Below are 19,370 nucleotides of genomic sequence, written 5' to 3'. Positions count from 1 at the left end.
TAGCACTTAACACATTGCATAAAACCGCCAAGACACATTGACTGGGTTTATGCAGTGATATAGAGAGTCTTCACGGAAATGGGCTTCAGGCACTTGGTTCGTTCACACAGCAACCATTCCCATCCCGTGGAGAACCAGAGGGGATGTTTATTAACAAGCCGCTGTGTGCAACAGGAAAATGTAGTCCCTGTGCTCCAGAATTCACACTCCTTAAAGGATTAGTCTGAGCTATCTTTATATTTTGCAATGCTGAGAAAGATGGAAGAGCTACCTTTTTCTTCATTTGATCTTTGTAACTACCCTAGTCAACAAATAAATATTGAGTAGCTACTATGTACGTATACTGTTCTAGGAAGTGGGTATATAGCAATGACCCAAAAGACAAAACCTACAAAATAGAAATTATCCCAATATAGAGAAGAGCCTTCGAGAGCTTTGACTTGCTGCAGTCACAGAACTGGACGGTGGCAGCTCTGAGAGCAGGTTGCTCAGACTTCACGTCAGCCGTCTTAACAGTAACTGCTCTTTTGTTCTTGACTGTGATGACAGGGACCCGCAAGATGGAGTATAAGTCCAGCAGTTGGCACGAGACCTGCTTCATCTGCCATCGCTGCCAGCAGCCGATTGGAACCAAGAGTTTCATCCCTAAAGACAATCAGAATTTCTGCGTGCCCTGCTACGAGAAACAATATGCCATGCAGTGTGTTCAGTGCAAGAAGGTATCTCTTACTCTCCCTTGGACCCTGCCCATTCTAGCGAGTTTTGTCTCCATGACCCCTGTCTGGTAGTTCTCCCTTTCCTGAAGAAATTACACCTGTAAGACCTGAATGGTGTGAAAATTATGCCTGTCTTACTTTACATTCCATAACTCTGATGCACTTCTCTACATTTTATCTGTCCAGTCCTTTTAAGGACCTGAGCACTGTGTGCTTGGAGATGAAAACCCTTTATCCCTCCCATCTTCTGGAACATTTCCATATATTTTCTCAAGTTCACGACTTGCTGTTAGAAGGAAGGAGAACTCAGGATACCAAATCTGTCTTCGTTAGGCTGCTCTCCTTGAATAAACAGGAAACCAACTACTAAACTTGAAAGAGAGAGAAAGCGCGCGAGAGAGACGCACACCTCCGCAGGTGTGTTCACTAATACCTTGGGTTAATGCGTTTGTGCCAGAGACATTTCTTCACACGTATTTAAGAACCTGCCCTGATCTGGGTGCTCCGAGGTTCTAGGGGTGCAGTGGTGGGCCAGGCAGACCCCCCAGACCACGCTGGGTGGAACTGCACCCCAAATGTCACATCATTCAAGTGTGTGTTTCTGTCGTGCTTTGGAGGAGAATGCAGTATGAAGAGAGTGTGACAGCAGAACCCCTGCTGATCTGAGGCGCAAGGCTGCCAGGCTGGTGTTTAGGAAGTTTCCTCTAAAGGAACAACAATCCTCATGCCAGGATCTGAAGACAGACTTGGTGATGTAGGGTGGGGAGGGGTCTGGAATCAGGACGGAGGACGGGGGACGGATGAAGGGGAGCAGATGCCAAGTGGGGACACAGCCAGGCCTTTTCTATCTGCACAGACACTTCTCAGCCCAGCAGGGTTTGCATAAATTCTTTTCCTTGGGAAATTCTATAGGAAGATTATCCATTATTGATGCTTTAAGGAAAGAATACAGGTCTGGGAGAAGGGCCTCCCCTAGTTCCAGCTTTGTCTTAACGGGCTGTGAATTCTCAGGCAAGCCGCTTATTTCTCTGAGTTGCGGGTAACTCATCTGTAAAACGGAAATGAGTGCTTACGTCGCGAGGTTTAGGTAAGGATGAAAGGGGGTATTGGATGATACTGCAATGGGAAAAAATCAAAAGCATAAAAATGTGATATTTCTACTCCATCTTCCATTCCGCAGTTCTGTCACCCTGACTTTTTTAATGTCTTACTCAGCTCCATCGTTAACCCATTTTTAAAAATAAAAGTGAAAAGCAGCATTTGAAGAAAAATAGTAGATAAAATTGAGGTATCGATGACCTCTGGTTTTGCAGCTTCTTCTCACCAGTGTTGTAAGATGGCAGGACAGGCTGAGAATGGAGGCTTTGGGCTTATTTTCCCCACGGCTTCCAGGGTGCCCCCCTTCACTCTGGCGGCAGTGGGTGCTGGTCCCACTGGGTCTTCCTTTCCTCTCCTTTCTTTCACCACAGTGGCTGATGGGACTGAGCTTTGAAGTGTGTTGAGTTTGCCACTTGTCATGCTTCAGAATAAGGACTCCCCATCGGTCGTCTCCTTTAATCCCCATGGCCCCCGTGACAAGTGTTGTCATTCCCATGGTAGATGCCAAAAGAGGGTACAGTAATCTATATATTTAAAAAAAATGACTTTCCTGCGGTCACAGAGCTGGAAGGGAGCATGGTTAGGATTCAAACCTGAGTCTCCTTGATGCGGGGTCTGCGATCGTAACCCCTCTGCTGCACTGCCCCCCTGCCCAGGGAGGAAGCAGCGACACACAATCTGTGCACCTTACGTTTCCTCAGCATCCCCGAGGGTGCACCACTTTCCCATATGGAGAAGCCGGGGTCTAGAGCCACGTAGTGAAGGGATATCTGTGAAGGATGTGAAGCTGTTTCTCAGTGACTTTTAAAACACACTGGATATTTTCTGGAGGAGACTCTTGAATCAGTGGCAGTAACTGAGATTGAAGAAGTTTGCTTGGAACAGAGGGGACTCCAAGAAGAGAAAGTGACCTTCTCTCCCCCCACCCCTTTTCCTCCACGCCAGCCCATCACCACTGGGGGCGTGACTTACCGCGAGCAACCCTGGCACAAGGAGTGCTTCGTGTGCACTGCCTGCAAGAAGCAGCTGTCCGGGCAGCGTTTCACGTCTCGAGATGAGTTTGCCTATTGCCTGAACTGCTTCTGTGACTTGTATGCCAAGAAGTGTGCTGGCTGCACCAATCCAATCAGCGGTGAGTATTTAGCTTGAGCTTCACACAGAATTCTGACTGAAAATGCAGACCATATGCTCTTCTTTCACATAGCGGTTTGAAGGGAACAAGGTATAACACTTTAGCATGTCAATTTGTCTATATACCTAGAATCTCTAGGTCTTGCTAAGTTTCTGAACAGGTAACAGCTTTTCTCTCCTTGTTATATTATGTACACTTCAGCGGGAAACCATTTCACCTTGAGTTCTCCTGATTGCTTAAAACCATATGGCCTCTTCTCAGTAGGTTTATTATTTCTGCTCTGGGTTGGATTGTCTCCAGAATTGCCATCCATGAGTGTATGACACCCATATAAGCAAAATGAAAACTGGCATTTTCAGGTTAGGCAGCTGTACTGTGTTCTTGCAGGGGCTTCTTTGCATCTTAGTGAAACTTTTTGATGACAGGGCCTTGGCTGTGTGAAGGCAGAGGGCCTGTTCTCTGCAAAGTGAGAAGCCCAAAGTCTGGTTGCCACTGGACCAGGCCCCAGACACAACTTGTAAATATGCTGAGAAATTTAGTGTGGAGAACAGATGGCTGGTCAAACTAAAGTCCTTTAGTCTTTAGTTAGACGGCCACACAAATCAGTGATGTGGGTGGGGAGAGAAAACTGTGCGTATTTTATAAAGGCACAGAAGAAGTTCCATTATGTGGTATTTCCAACTGTGGTGCATTCAGTTGGTTGGTTGATCCATATCAAGGAGGACAGCAGACACATGTACTGTCAACACAATGGGCTGGCCAAACATCTTTTTAATTTTATTTAATTGTAAATATACAAACACATTTATATACCTACTCTGTGATTTTTGCTTTCCTGAGGCCTAGAACCAAGCTCACCTAACTCATCTAACTCACCGATAGGTATAGAAAACCCCAGGCCACTAAAATAATCCTCCCATGTATAATTCAGAGTGAGTTATAGTTCCATATGCAATTAAAACATAAAGAAAAGAAAACATAGCATCTAAATTTTTCTATCTTAAGATATCTGATTCCAGCCATTTATATACCAGATTTTCCTTCGAATAAGTTAGGGAGAAAAATGCAGTAATTTTGCCCTGTTTTAAATGCTGTTTTTACAAAAAAGTAATTTGTTGAGGTGAATGTTTATAAAATTAAGCTTTTTGAAGTAATACAACCTACATAAAAGCCACTGTAAAGTATCAGACATATATGTTAATCGTAGTTATTATCAGATATGTAGTTACTGTGGCACGGGAAAAAAAGTACTAGAAAAATAGAATTAAAAGCATTCCTCCAAAAGAGGTGTTAATACTCAGAAAAGCAGAGACTAATGTTCAGGAACCTATAGAGAAATTTTGAAATTGCAGCTAAAATGTACTTTTGGCTAGGTTTCCAAACAATTGTGCAAGCCTGAGAGTTCAGATTGTTTCTAACAGACCCTTGCTTATTACTTTTTCCCTAGCAAAACTTAAATGATTTTTCAAACCAAATTCTAAGTTTATAACACCCAAATTTTTATGAGGTATAATGCTTAATTCCCAGTTACACGTCTCTTTTGAAGGTCACATCCCTCTGGGCTGTCTTTGGCTCTCATTTCTAAATCACCTGCCCTATTTGCTTGTGTGTCCAGGCAATAGTGGAGCTTCTAGAAGGAGGTGTTTGACCTGGGACAGCTGCCCTGCAGAGCTCCTACCATAACATCCTTCCCCCCTTGCCAGTGCCCTCCTTGCCCCCAGCTCTACTGTGTAGCAGAACTATTAACTAGAGATGAGATAAAGAAGAAACACGGCCTGGTAGAAATGCTGGGGCATCCGAGCTGCTGCTTCTTGGTCTTCCAGTTAACTCAGACTGATAGATCTGCTGAGAACAAAAACAGCGACCTCCAACCCTTCTCCAGCCCCTGCCCCTATTTTGAGTCAAGTGTCGCCCAAACCACTGGTTTTCCAAACTTGACTGCACACTGGAAACACCAAGGAAGCTTTAAAAATTGCCAATGCCTGGGTCATGATTTAATTGATATGGGCTGTGACCTTGGCATTCAAGTTTTTGAAAACTAGCAGAAAAGTTTGAGAACCCACAGGCCAGGGCACAGGGCTGTATGATCTGCAGGGCTTCCTTAGCCCTAAGGTCTAGATTCCTAAAAGCAATTAGTATTTTGGTAACATTGCATATTCAGAATAACTCTATTCTTTTAAAACTGGAAGATGTTTAGGAAAAGAGAATTGAAAAGCTCCATCAGTGGCAGAGGCAATATGCTATTATTAGAAAGGGCACAAGAACCTGCTGTACAAGACCTGGTTCAATTCCCAGTGCTGTCATTAACTATCTGACGGGGATTAGCTCCAAGGCAAAGGAGTTAATGCCCAACTGGCAGCCTAACCAATTAAGTTATAAAAGGAACTAACTGTTGAGTGAATCATAGACTTCTCAGCTGTTCTGAGATTTCCGACTGGTAGAAATGGAATAGTCAATGTGGTCACTTTGCTTTTAAGAGGGTAGACTGTCCCATTCTTTCTCTGAAGAACTCTCTTTGTAATTGAACTTCATGACCTAAATTTCACCAAAATCAATTACAACTCTGAGATAAGCTCATGTTTTTTGATTCTGTTTTATTTCAGGCTGACAATGGCAATACAAACCAACTATGTCATTATAGGCAATGGATGTCCCGTAAACATTTGATGGAGATTAGTCATCAAACACAAGAGTTAAGCAATCGAACTGAAATGAGTTACTACTTTTCTTATTAAAAAATATGAGGTGGTTTTCTCCATCGCCCACAGAGCTTCATAATCGGCAACCACCTATCTTAGCAGCCCCGGCTTCCACCTCACTGGAGGTGACTGCTCCAGCCTCTCTGCGCCTCTTACATTATCGAATTCTGTCACCCAAGTTGATGCTTCTGTAGCTTGTCTCACAAGATTCCCTCTGCAAGAGTGTCCACGCACTTAAATACCACTTTTTTTGTGAGGCCTTTCCTGATGCTCACAGGGAGCATTAATCTTTTCCTCTTCTGTGCTCACTTTAGCACTTCATTCATTAAATCACAAAATATTTGAGCACCAGACATGCAGCACACAGTAAAGGAATAAGAGAAACCAGCTCCTTGTTTTCATGGAGTTTCATTCTAGAGGGAAAAGCACATAATAAACAAATACACACAGTGAGCACATTATGTTATAGCATTTGTCACAGTTTTCTTATTTTTTTTCTAATGCAATTTTATTGAAATATATTCATATACTATACAGTCATCCAAAGTGTGCAACAGTTGTTCACAGCATCATCATACAGTTGTGCATTCATCACCACAATCAATTTTTGAACATTTTCATTACTCCAAAAAGTAAAAATAAAAATGAAAGTGAAAAAGAACACCCAAAACATCCCATACCACTCCTCTGTCCCTCATTATTCATTCACTTTTTGTCCCCATTTTTCCACTCATTTGTCCATACACTCCCTTTACGGGAGTGTGAGCTACAAAGTTTTCACAATCATACATTTATTACCATATAAGCTATATAGTTATATGATCATCTTCAAGAATCAAGGATACTGGATTGCAGTTCAGCAGTTTCAGATATTTCCTTCTAGCTATTCTAATAATCTAAAAACTAAAAAGGGATATCTATATAGTGCATAAGAGTTACCTCCAGAATGACCTCTCAACTCAATTTGAAATCTCTCAGCCACTGAAACTTTATTTTGTTTCATTTCTCTTCCCCCTTTTGGTCAAGGGGACTTTCTCGATCCCACAATGCCAAGTCCAGGCTCATCCCCAGGAATCATGTCCCATGTTGCCAGGGAGATTTACACCCTGGGAGTCATGTCCCACATAGTGGGGGCGGCAGCGAGTTTACCTGCTGAGTGGGCTTCGAAAGAGAGGCTGAGCAACAAAAGAGATTCTCGGGTGGTGACTCTCAGGCACAATTATAAGTAGTCTTAGCCTCTACTTTGTGGTAACACACTTCATAAGGGCAAGGTCCAAGATCAAAAGTTCGGCCTTCTAAATTGGTAGTCCCCAATGCTTGTGAGAATATCAGAAATTCCCCAGGTGGGGAAGTTAGTATTTCCACATTTTCCCCCAGTCCTTCAAGGGGGCATTGCAAATACTTTTTTTTTCTCTGCCCAAATTACCCTTGGATGTATCGGGGCTCCACGCTAACCTGTACAAACCAGCCTATCTCATTCCCCATTCAGTGTTCCATATAATTATGGTGTTTGAGTAAACTGACCATACAAGTTTAATTATAAGTTTAATTATACAGATTTTGCACCAAATGAACATCCCTTCCTTTGGTCCCACACAGAAGCTGAAGTTTTAAAACACAGTTAATATCATCCTCTACCGTTTAGTCTGATCTACCCCAATCTCAACCAGGTCTTTGTTGTTCATCTCTCCAACTGAAGTCTGATCTCCTTTTCAGCCTCTTTAACAGTTGCTGCATGGGGCAGTGCCGGCACTCACAGTTACGGAACTCTGGCTTCGAGGCCCAGGTGTCACATAGGCACCCAGAGCTCCAGGGACCTACCAGATCACACACAAACAGCTAAGCATCTCAGAATATAAAAGTAACTGGTACAACTCATGAATGGATGTGACTCCTGTAAGAATTTACAATCTAGGAACCTTACAATAAGCCTTCCCCTGATAACCCATGAGTCAATTCTCAGAGTTTGCACATTATTGTAGTCCATACTAGTGAGGCATTATAATATTTGTCTTTCCATTTCTGGCTTATTTCACTGAACATACTGTCCTCAAGGTCCATTCACCTAGTTGCATACCTCACAACTCCATTCCTTCTTGCTACCACTCAGTATTCCATTGTGTGTGTACATCACAGTTCACCACTCTGTTCATCAGTCAGTGTACCCTTAGGCTACCTCCATCCATTGAAAATCTTGAATACTGCTGCCATTAACACCAGTGTGCAAATGTCCATTCATGTCCCTGCTCTCAGTTCTTCCAAGTATATACTGAGTAACAGGGCTGCAGAACCATATGGCAACCACATACTTAAACAGTTTTATTCACACCCCATACAATCCTTTTTAAGTAAACAATCAATGATTCCTGGTATAATCACATAGTAATGCATTTACCACCACAATCTATATGAGAACATTTTCATTTCTTCCTCAATGAAAGAGGAAGAGAAGAAAAAAAAAATGAAGAAGAAAAAAAGAATAAAATACAATGAAAAGGTCAGACACCACCACCACCACCAAAAATCCCATACCCCCTCCCCCCCTTGTAGACCTTATGCTCTGGCAAATTGCCTTTGTTACAGTTAATGGAAGCATATTACAATGTTATTGTTAACTATAGACTCTAGTTTGCACTGATTGTATTTTTCCCCATACCATTCAGTTTTCAACACCTTGCAATGGTGACATTCATTTGTTCCCCCTCATGTTAAAACATTCTTAGATTAGTACATTTAATCACCAGCACTGATCACTTTAAGGTTCCACTAAATTATACAGTCCCAGTGTTTATCTTCTGTCTTTCCGTCTGGTGTCATACATGCCCCTAACCTTCCTCTTTCACCCATACTCACACTCATCTTTGTTTAAGTACTTACAATATTGTGCTACCGTCACACAGAATTGTGCTATCTATTTCTGGATCTATACAATCAATCCTGTTGAACATTCTGTACTCCTTCAGTATCAGATGCCTGATCTCTACCCTCTTTCTAACTCCTGATAACCTGTGTTCTCAACTTAAGCTTTCAAGGTTCGCTCAGTTAATGTTGGTTCATATTAGTGAAACCAAAAAGTATTTGTCCTTTTGTCTCTGGCTGATTTCATTCAATGTATTGTCTATGTCTATCATTTTGTCTTTTGGATTTTGTATGTCATATCTTAATTTTATTTTTATTTTTTCTCTTGCTCTCTTTTTAACCCTTACTGATAGTCTTCATTTCTACACTCTTTTGCAAACCTCTCTCTCCTGTCTTTTCCTGTCTGCCTGTAGTGCTTCCTTTAGTATTTCCTGTAGAGCAGGTATCTTGTTCACAAACTCTCTCAGTGTCTGTCTGAGAATATTTATAACCCTCTGTTCCGGTTTGCTAATGCTGCTCTTTTGTAAAATACCAAAAATGGATTGGCTTTTATAAAGGAGGTTTATTTGGTTACAAAGTTACAGTTTTAAGGCCATAAAGTGTTCAAGGTAAAGCATCAACAAAGGGTAGCTTTACTGAGGAAAGCATCTGCGAAACCTCTGTTAGCTGGGACGGCACGTGGCTGGCGTCTCCTTGCTCCCAGGTTGCATTTCAAAATGGCGTTCTCCAAAGTGTTGCTCTTGGGGCGTTTTGTCCTCTCTTAGCTGCAGCTTCTCTCTCTTCAAAATGTCACTCTCGGTTGCTTTTGGGGTGTTTATCCTCCCTTAGTGTCTCCAGAGCAAAAGTCTGCTTTCAACGGCCGTCTTCAAACTGTCTCTCATCTGCAGGAGGCATCTGGGCCTGTGTGGCTCTTTTTAAAGTACTCCAGTGATCCAGTTAAGACCCACCCTGAATGGGTGGGGCAACACTTCCATGGAAATAATCCAATGAAAGCTCTCACCCACAGTTGATTGAGTCACATCCCCGTGGAAACCCAACCAGTAGGTTCCAGTCTAATCAACACTAATGCATCTGCCCCCACAAGATTTCATCAAAGAGTATGGCTTTTTCTGGGGGACATAATATATACAAACTGGCACACCCTCATTTTTGAAGGACAGTTTTGTTGGATATAGAATTCTTGGTTGGCAGTTTTTCTCTTGCAGTATCTTAAATATATCATACCACTGCCTTTTCGCTTCCATGGTTTCTATTGAGAAATCTGCACATAGTCTTATCACGCTTCCTTTGTATGTGATGGATCACTTTTCTCTTGCTGCCTGCAGGATTCTTTGTCTTTGACATTTGATAACTGATAAAGTGTCTTGGCATCGGCCTATTCAGATCTTTCTGTTTGGGGTACACCATGCTTCTTGGATCTGTAATTTTATGTTTTTCATAAGAGATGGGAAATTTTCAGTGATTATTTCCTTCATTATTGTTTCTGCCCCCTTTCCCCTTCTCCTTCTGGAAAACCATGACACATATATTCATGTTCTTCATGTTGTCATTCATTTCCCTGAGACAGTGCTCATATTTTCCCATTCTTTTCCCTATCTGTTCTTTTGTGTGTAGGATTTCAGGTGCTCTGTCCTCCAGTTCCCGAATCTTTTCTTCTGCCTCTTACATTCTGCTGTTGTATGTCTCCATTGTGTCTTTCATTTCTTCTATTGTGTCTTTCATTCCCCTAAGTTCTGCCTTTTTTTTTTTTTTTTTCCATTTGTTTTTCAAGCTTATGAATTCTTCTTTATGGTCACCCAGTGTCTTCTTTATATCCGTCATCTCTTTTGCCACATTTTCATTCACCTTGTTGATTTTATTTAGAATATTTGCTTGAACATCTTTATTAGTTGTTTCAACTCTGTATCTCATTTGAAGTGTAAGTTTGTTCCTTTGACTGGGCCATATCTTCATTTTTCCTAATGTGACTCATAATTTTTTATTGTCTAGGCATCTGGTTTCCTTGATTGCCTCAATCAGATTTTCCCAGGCTGGATGGGCCCAGATGTCAGGAGGAAAGTGTAAACAGTATCAAATTTCCTTGAGGATGAGACCCAGCAGGTTGTTATACTTTCCTCTGAGGCCTCTAGACTCTGTGCTTTTCCTGTCCTGCCCAGCAGGTGGCGCTTGTCAGCCCGCAGCTCCCTGCTGGTATAAAGTGCAGTGCCTTTAATTCTCAGAATAGACCCTGTCCCAGCCTGGGGCCGAGGATGTCAGAAGCCAAGCTTAAGTTGTTTGTTTTTTTCTTTCCCCAGGTGGGGTCTGAATTCTCTGAGGGAGGGCTGCCACTTGAGCTGGGCCCTGCCCCCCTTTTCTTAGGGAAGATACACCCTTTAGAGAGTTATCTCCTAAACTTGAATTCCTCCTTTGTCTTTCTCTCTTAATTCCACCCTTGCCTGGGTCAGTACTGACAATTGAAAATGCCTGAGGCTTTCTCTAATGAGCTACTTAGAATGGAAGAAAATAAAGGAAAAAAGAAAGAAAGACCCTTTTCAGAGCCAGTTCCCAGCCCCCCAGTTTTGCCAGTCAACCAGAGTTGGTACCTGGTTCTCTGTGCCCCTTTTCTTGGGACACAGCCATTTTCCAGTATTCTGAGCTCGGCCATCTCCAAAACCCTGTTTTTATTTATTTATTATTTTTTTCATCAGCCCTGCCTCCTCTCTGCTGGGAGAGACTTCAGGGTTCCTTTCCTGCTTGCTCCAGGTTTAACTGGGCTTGTAGCTTGTATTCAGTAGTCCAAATTTCTTAATTAAAACTGCAGTTGGAGCTTGGTTGAGTTACTTTCCCTCACTCCTAGTAGCTTGCTTCTTTTTTCCACAGCAAAGTTTTCCAACTCAGTCTGCTGTGCTGGTGGGGGAGGGGCGCCAGCTCCTCAGTATGGGGAGCTTTACTTACAGTTCTATGCTGCCTTCTCAGCCATTCCATCCATTCCAGGATAGTGTACATGTGTCCAGTCACGGATGTTACCCAACAGTTGTTCCAGACTGTTTCCTAGTTGTTCCCAGCTATTTATTAGTTGCTCTAGAGGACTAATTTCCACACCTCTCTATGCTGCCATCTTCCTATCACATAGTTTTAAAACCAATTTATATCTGTATTTCTTTTGATACTTGGGAGCTCTTTAAAGCCATGCAGAGCGTGATTTCTATATGTATCCACAGCACCCAGACACTAGAAACTTCTACTATCCATATTATACAATTGAAACTTTCACACAGATCAAACCAGGATTACTTTCTCCCTCCCAGTAGCCTGATTCTAAGTGGTTAATGTTCTCTTTCTCCATCTTACACTGATTTTCTCCCTTCATAGGTCTTGGAGGCACCAAGTATATCTCTTTTGAGGAACGGCAGTGGCATAATGATTGCTTTAACTGTAAGAAGTGCTCCCTTTCATTGGTGGGGAGAGGCTTTCTCACAGAGAGGGATGACATCCTGTGCCCTGATTGTGGAAAAGACATCTGAAGCCAAGACAAAGAAATTACTGCTTGCACTATACACAGATTTTATATATTTTCTTTTTCAACCAGACAATATTGTGTTCTGGTTTTCATCAGCCACATCAAGACTTTCCTCTTGTGCTTCTCAGTGATTTTCACGTTTGTTTAAATCCTTTAATCAATTTTTCATACTAGCTTGGTCCCAGGGAAGGAGAAAATTCTGATGTAAATCCTTTATGGGAAGGTGGTTTTGAATTTTTGTAATCAAATAAGGCAGACTCAAGCACAAAAATCCTTTTGAATGATGGCATTATAAATGTATCTTTATCTCACTGCATATTTAATTTTTAAGTGCAATTAACATGTGTCACGAACTTGAAATTTTTCAAACTATAGAAGGTAATGAAGAGTTGGTATTTACAACTGTGTAACTTCCTGTCATGTAAAGCCTAAAAGCAAGATTATGTGACTTTTACAATAAAGTTATTCAGTACAAAATGTTTTGTCCTGCAGTGTGTGAAATAATGATTAACCACTGAGGTTCTAAGAATAAAATACTACTTTATTACATGGTCCAGTGATCACTGAATGAAGTGCAAGTTCTGATCAACTGTCAGTGTTAACTAAAATTGCATCATGCCTTTTATTTTAAAAAGACAACCTTCAGTCAGCACTGCAAATTTCTTCTTGGCTACCTTTCTCTTTGCTTCTCCCTCCCCAAACTCTCCTTTTTATGGAATTTCATACTCTGCGTATTTGATGCAGTAACATAAGCTCCAGAATGTGAGTAGAACATGAGGCTAATGACAGTGAAGCCAGTTTTGGGACTACTTTTCTTGGCAGAGCTCAGCTCTTTCCCATTTTCATGAATCCTTACACTCACCTGTATTTTCTTCAATAAAGTGAAGGATTGCAAAAGGACACAAATAACTTGAGGCCAGACACAACATCTTGTTCATCTTTACATTTTCAACACCTTAGCAATTTAGGACGTACTGGAAGCGCTCAGTATTTTTGAAAAGAGTAAGAGAGTAAAAGAGAGAGGGAGAGAAACATTGCTGTAAAAATATTTTGAAAGCTCTTAATTTGACAGTAGTCTGTAAAATAATCTTGGAAAACATAACATACAACTGGAAAGCACTGAGCCAATTTACGGGATAGGGCATTGCACATTTTTCTTTTTAGAATGGTAGCAAAGTGGCCTTTTCTCCTTAATTTTCTAGGACAATGTGATATAAAGAAATAGCACAGAAATGCAGAAAACAAAAATCCAATGGAAATCAACATCTCATATGTGTGCTGAGCATATGAGAAATCAGTTTCTTAATGTGGATAATAGTCACTGTTAGAAATGCTTACAATGTCTGACATGGACCTTCTGGACTTATTGCCTTGAGGTTTTGCTTAAAAAGAATAATTCCATCCTTTGTTAGTTGTTTTGCCATTTCCCACTTCAAAACATAAAAGTAAAAGCACTCCAACTTTTCAGTGTGGAACATCGTACCTGTTCCTCATTACTACAGATGCACCTGGTATCCAGCCTTAAATTAACGATCAGGGGGCACTCCACTTTCTCATTTAACAGTCCTCCTTCATATAACAACCATATATTCTGGACAAAATATATATATTTTTAAATTGAAAACACTGGGGCATGATCCAAAGTAGACTGGAGGGGAACTGACACTTGGAAGAAGAGAATACCGGTGTGTTTCCCAATTTTATGGCTTTTATCCAAGGACAGGCCCCATCAAGGCAGCTAAAACTTTGATAAAAAATCTGCAGTCTAAGTGGTCTGAAGAACCAGAGGACAGTTTGGGGCAAACACAGCCTCTGCAAAGTGAAGGGTAAAATTCTATAAAAGAGAGCCCCAAATTCTTTGTATAAACTCTCTAGAAATCTCTGGTTGACATCAGAACCAGGCCAGCCAACACTAAAAGAAATGAAATGGGCAGATATATTGTATATTCAAGAGAGTCTACTAAATCCTAGAATAGTGAGTACCTGTGGCATTTGAGCCACAACCTGCTTCCATAACACTCCCTCATCTCCCAGTTTCATGTGATAGCAGCTCTACTCTGGACAGATGCAGCCAACGAGATAAAGCTATCACCCTAAACTACCTTCCAGAAGCATTATATAGCTTGTGTACTGGGTTGAATAGCATCAATCCCAAAATTCACATCCACCTGGAACCTCAGAAAGTGACCTTATTTTCTCCCATTCTGTAAGTTGTCTTTTGACTTTCTTGATAATGTCCTTTGATGAACTAAAGTTTGCAATTTTGATGAAGTCCAATTTATCTACTTTTTTCTTTTGTTGCTTGTGCATTTGGTATAAAATCTAAGAACCCATTGCCTAATACAAGGTCCTGAAGATATTTCCCTACGTTTTCTTGAAAAGGTTTTATAATTTCACCTAGCTTTTTAAAGAAATGTCTTGGCAGTTCCTGGCCTTTTCCTCTTCTGTATATCTTTTAGAATCAGCTGATTGAGTCCCCTACCCTGTGCACGCGCACCCACACACACACACACACATTCCAAAAAAAAAAACTAAAGTTGTTTATGTTTATGATCTCTCTAGATCAATTTGGGGAGACAGGTACAGAAATGTAGTGAGTATTCCATAATCTGGGTGTTAAGGGTACACATACTACCAGTTTGGAAATGTTTCTAGGCTTTTTGGTGGACACAGCTGAGAACTTTTTGTGTATATGTTATGTGCATGTGTGTGTTTTAAGTTAAAACACAACATGAAATTATACTGACACTTCCTATTTAAATTCAGGATTATAGGCTGTGGTGGTTTGAAGTTGTATGTACCCCAGAAAAACATGTTCTTAAATTTAATCCATTATGGTGGGTGTGAATCCATTGAAAGTAGGACCTTTTGATGAGGTGACTTCAGTTACGAAGATGTGGCCCACCTCAATGAGGATGGTTCTTAATCTCACTATTGGAATCCATTATAAGCGGAGTGAACTTCAGACATAGAAAGTCAGAGAGGAAGCAGCCAGAAGCTGAAGTCAAGGCAATTCAGAAGAGAAGGGAGAGACCAGGAGATGCAGTTCTGTGCCTTACCATGTGACAAACTAAGGACCAGGGATGGCCAGCAGCCAGTCCCAGAACACCACAGTCTTTGGGGAAAAAGCACCACCTGGATGCTGCCTTGATTTGGACTTTCTTTTAGCCTCAGAACCATAAGCTAATAAATTCCCATTATTTAAGTCAACCGCTTGAGCAGTCTAGGAAACTAAAACAAGGGCTTTTGTTGTCATTCATTTTACTTAACCTTTTCAATCTTTCCGTTGAGTTTTTATTTTGTATTTTTTGTTTCTAAAAGCTGCAATTTTGAAATCTGCCGTGTCACTTTTTAGTTTCCTGGACAGTTATTTTCAGGTTTGCCTTTTTTCTTACACATAGCAGGCAAACTTGTTTGATCTTTTCCTGGTTATTCCAATACATGAAAACATTGGAGGTCAGTGTCTACTCTTTGATGTTTCCACTGTGTCTCTCTCAGTGCACTGTTTTCTTATTGGCTTGGATAATTTTGACTTGTGCTAGTCACTTCCTTTAAAACATTATTTGTGGGTGTTTCCAGAGGCTTAGAATTAGGGTGCTCTCCTGCAGAGATGATTTGCCTTGCCTCTGCCACATGCTTAGAGTACTACCAGACTGGAAACATTCCAAGTCACTTCTTGAATTTCTTTCACCATCCTGGTGGTGCAAATTTTGGCTACAAATCTGCATGGGAGAGACTATGCTTGCTTACCCTCCCCCTCCAACCTGTCCCTTCCTTCCTTCCTATTTTCCCGTTCTTTCCTTCCTTTTCTTCCCTCCCCCTTCAGCAGGAATGGCTTCCTTCTAATTCACCCTTAACCATGTGGATATTGCTTTCTGGGGTCACAGCTAGCTATTGGGTTTCCTACCTTGTGGGGGGCAGGCTTTGACTCCTATCTCACTGACATTCCAGTGTCACCTGAACCACAGCTCAGTTTCAACAGAGCACCAAAGAAAAACAGCCTATTTCTCCGGGTTTTCGCTTCTCTCTTAGATTTTTGCTTGTCAGTTCATCAGTACCTTTAAGACTTAAGAACTAGACTCTAGTTAATAAAATCGTTTCCCACATTTTCCCAGCATTGTTAGTTATTTTCAGAATTGTTCCTTAAATTTAAGAAGTTATAGCAAGCCCTTTTCTCTAATTGTATATGAAAAAAACCTAGCTATAAACATACCATTAGTCACTCCCTCTTTTTGACACATTCTATAGTTAAAACTTACATCAATTTTATTTTAGCATCTTAAGCTTCATTTTAAATGCACAACTACCTTATAAAGTAAATCACTACTTAAAATTTATAATGTAAGTATAAAATTTATATACTTAAAACTTGTGGTAATATTTAATATTTATGATATTGAAAATTTCTTAAAAGAGCTAGTTTACCTTCAACCAAAATTATCAAAATGGTAAGAGAAGTTGCTTTCTCTCTCTGGGTATCAGTTTCCTCTTTTGTGAAATAGGAGTGCTAGATTAGATTATGTTTAAAATCTAAATAATCTCCACTGGAAAATAATTTTAAAAATCCATAATTTAACTTACCATAATTTAAGGTAGGACATAAAAACACAAATTACCTTCTTACCTGTATAAGTGATTATCAGGAAAATACCATTCTGGAAGCATGAGTTTTTTTTAAACACTGAGAAGGAAATGTTAAGGCAAAGCATATGCCAAAATGTACATAAACTAGGAAATTGATCCTTTTAAGAGTGAGAAAAAGAATTCAGAAAAAATAACACATAGAACTCGGTTACAAAAATGAGAGAAGAGTGGGTAACTTCATCCCCAGACACCTTTTAGCAGTTATACAATTAGCGAATGAATAAAAAAAATCCATATTCTGAGGTTGGATCTTCAAAAAGAAAAATTCATTCTCTTAGTTTGCTTTTGGTTGGTTTCCCAGGGTATAAGAAATCTTAAAACATCATTAGAGCCCCACCCCAGTCAAGAGGGCAGAGTGAGAAGCTTCAGGGCTCTGGCCCCCACAGAACCTTTGAACAACCAGCAAGAACTGGCAGGAGCATCTTTTTCAAAGCTCCAGATAACAGTAACAGTGCAAGTGCTGAATCAAGAAAAAGGCCACTTAAAGCAGGAAATCCTGGTAACCCAGCTGGCCCCTTCCCAATCCCTCACCAAATCAGCCAAATTTTTGGATTAAGGAAATAGAGAAAAGTTAATTTGATAGTCTTTTTAAAACTAGTTATTAAACTGTAAAAATATTTTAAAAATGATATAACCTAAGTAAAGGCCAGAAATGACCATAGTCTGTAAGACTAATGGCAAAAAGCATTGTATAAAAGTACTGTATTCTAGTTGTCTCCCACAGGAGTGTGGGTTACAATTTTGAAACTGCTACACATGTATACTGAAACTGAACAATTAATAAATGGATGACGGATGGTAGGAGTCAGGTTTCTCACTTCTAAAGTGGGAGGTTACAGACAAACAAGGGGAAAAGATTAGAACGATCCATATGATAAGGGATTACAGTTGGAGACATCAATGTGAACTCATGTTTAGTTTAATACACAGATGGTTTAACACAGAAATATTTTCAGATATGTATATTTGTCATGTTGAGGGTATGTACCCTTGATATGATGTGATCAGAATGGCCCTTTAAACTCTGTCATCTTCCTCCCCAAAATCTATAACCCCAGTACTTCTCAAAACTGTCAAGAGGACCAAAGACAAGTAAAGTATGAAAAACTGTCACAGCCAAGGTAAGCTTATAAGGAGACCTGATGACTAAATGTAAAATGGTTTCTTGGATGGGATCCTGGAACAGAAAAAGGACATTATTACCTAATGTCCTGATGAAATCTGAATAAAATATGGACTTTAATAAACAATAATATATCAATATTGGTTCATTGTGACAAATGTACTAATGTCTGTCTTAATAGGAGAAACTGGGTGTGGGATACATGGAAATTCTCTATACTGTCTTTGTAATTTTTCTGTAAATCTAAAACTTAGAAAAGGTTTACTTTTTGAAAGTTTATTTTATAACATTATATAGATCAGCAGAATAAACATAAAAGACTTAGATAATACGGTATTTTTATATTTATGAAAAATATTTGTCTTTCACCAGGAAGTGAGTCTCCTGAGATTAACTACTGGTGAAAAAATATACATATTTAAGTGCAAACTATCCAAAAGATTTTTAAAATTTGGATAATTTTACTAGAGGAAAAAATTATTTAGCGCTATTATATATTTAACTAGTCTTTTGATAACGCAGTTAACGACTTCCAAATGCTCTTACCATGGCCTACAGAAGGGCCTACGTAACTGGTCCCTACTTCAACTCTTTGACTTCATTTTATACTGCTCTCCTCCCTGTTTTCACTGATTTGAGCCACACCAGTCTTTCTCTTCCAAATACATTGAGCCTCAGGGCTTTCACACTTTCCTCTCGTCTGGTAACCGAGTTATTTACTGCTGGCTAATAAACCGCATCCCAAATTTAGTGGCTGAACACACCCCAATTTATTCACTCATGAGTCTGAGTCAGCAATTTGGAAGGCCTCACACCCTGCAGCTAGAGTGAGGATGCATGGTCTACAACCGCCTCGCATGTCTGGAAGGAGGACTGGCTATTGGCTGGGCCATGTATTTCTAGCAGGCAAGCCTGGGCTTCTTTACATGGCTGTACAAAGGTCCAAGACAGTAAAAGTATTTCCTTGATCAAACCTGAGTCAAAGGACCAGTCCACATTCAAGGAAATCGTCTCCACCTCCTGAAGGGAAGAGAAACAAAGAATACGTAGCCATTTAAAGTCTACCACATGAAGAATGATTTCTGAAATCTTTCCATAGCTGTATCTTAGTCAGCATTCCCTTAAAATAATATCTTTCCTTTCCATATTTAAAGGAGCGTGTTATCCTTCCTCCTCTGTTCCTCATGATTTCATGACTCTACTTTCTTTATATCCTTACCATCATCTGTTTTCTCATTTTTAACTTGTCTTTTCTATGAAAGTAAGAACTTAATCTGTCTTGTTCACCCAAGAGCTAGAAGAGAAGGTACTCAAAAATAATTTGTTGAATTAACTGATGAATTAGTGAATTAGTTAATTCAAAGGAGTGGAATGTAAGAGAAGTGAATATACATTGTCAATTCACAACTTTATTTTTTTTATGCCACAACAGGAAAGAGAGCTAAGCTTGATAAGGATTAACAGTAAAGTATTTCCATTAGTAAAAAGTACTTAAGTTAGTAAAAGCATTCTAAACGGAAATAAGATTTTGTCTCTCTGTCCAGACAAAGTATTAAAGATCTACATTTTTTTTCCAGAGCAGCATTATTTGTAATAAACA

General features: G+C 40.1%; 1 protein-coding gene across 1 annotated transcript in view; it reads left to right on the top strand.

Moving 5' to 3' along the window:
• FHL2 (four and a half LIM domains 2) overlaps window positions 1–12,480 on the top strand; it is a 38,439-nt gene extending 25,959 nt beyond the window's left edge. The window contains exons 4-6 of the mRNA XM_037806777.1: window positions 550–719; window positions 2,760–2,946; window positions 11,856–12,480. Of these exons, the coding sequence (XP_037662705.1) occupies window positions 550–719; window positions 2,760–2,946; window positions 11,856–12,007 (509 nt within the window). The 3' untranslated portion in view covers window positions 12,008–12,480. The remainder of the gene's footprint in view (window positions 1–549; window positions 720–2,759; window positions 2,947–11,855) is intronic.
• The last annotated feature ends 6,890 nt before the right edge of the window (window positions 12,481–19,370 follow it).

The sequence above is a fragment of the Choloepus didactylus genome, chromosome 17, assembly GCF_015220235.1.
Source record: "Choloepus didactylus isolate mChoDid1 chromosome 17, mChoDid1.pri, whole genome shotgun sequence".
In the NCBI taxonomy this organism is placed as follows: Eukaryota; Metazoa; Chordata; class Mammalia; order Pilosa; family Megalonychidae; genus Choloepus; species Choloepus didactylus.
This window is presented reverse-complemented; position numbering and strand designations above follow the sequence as displayed.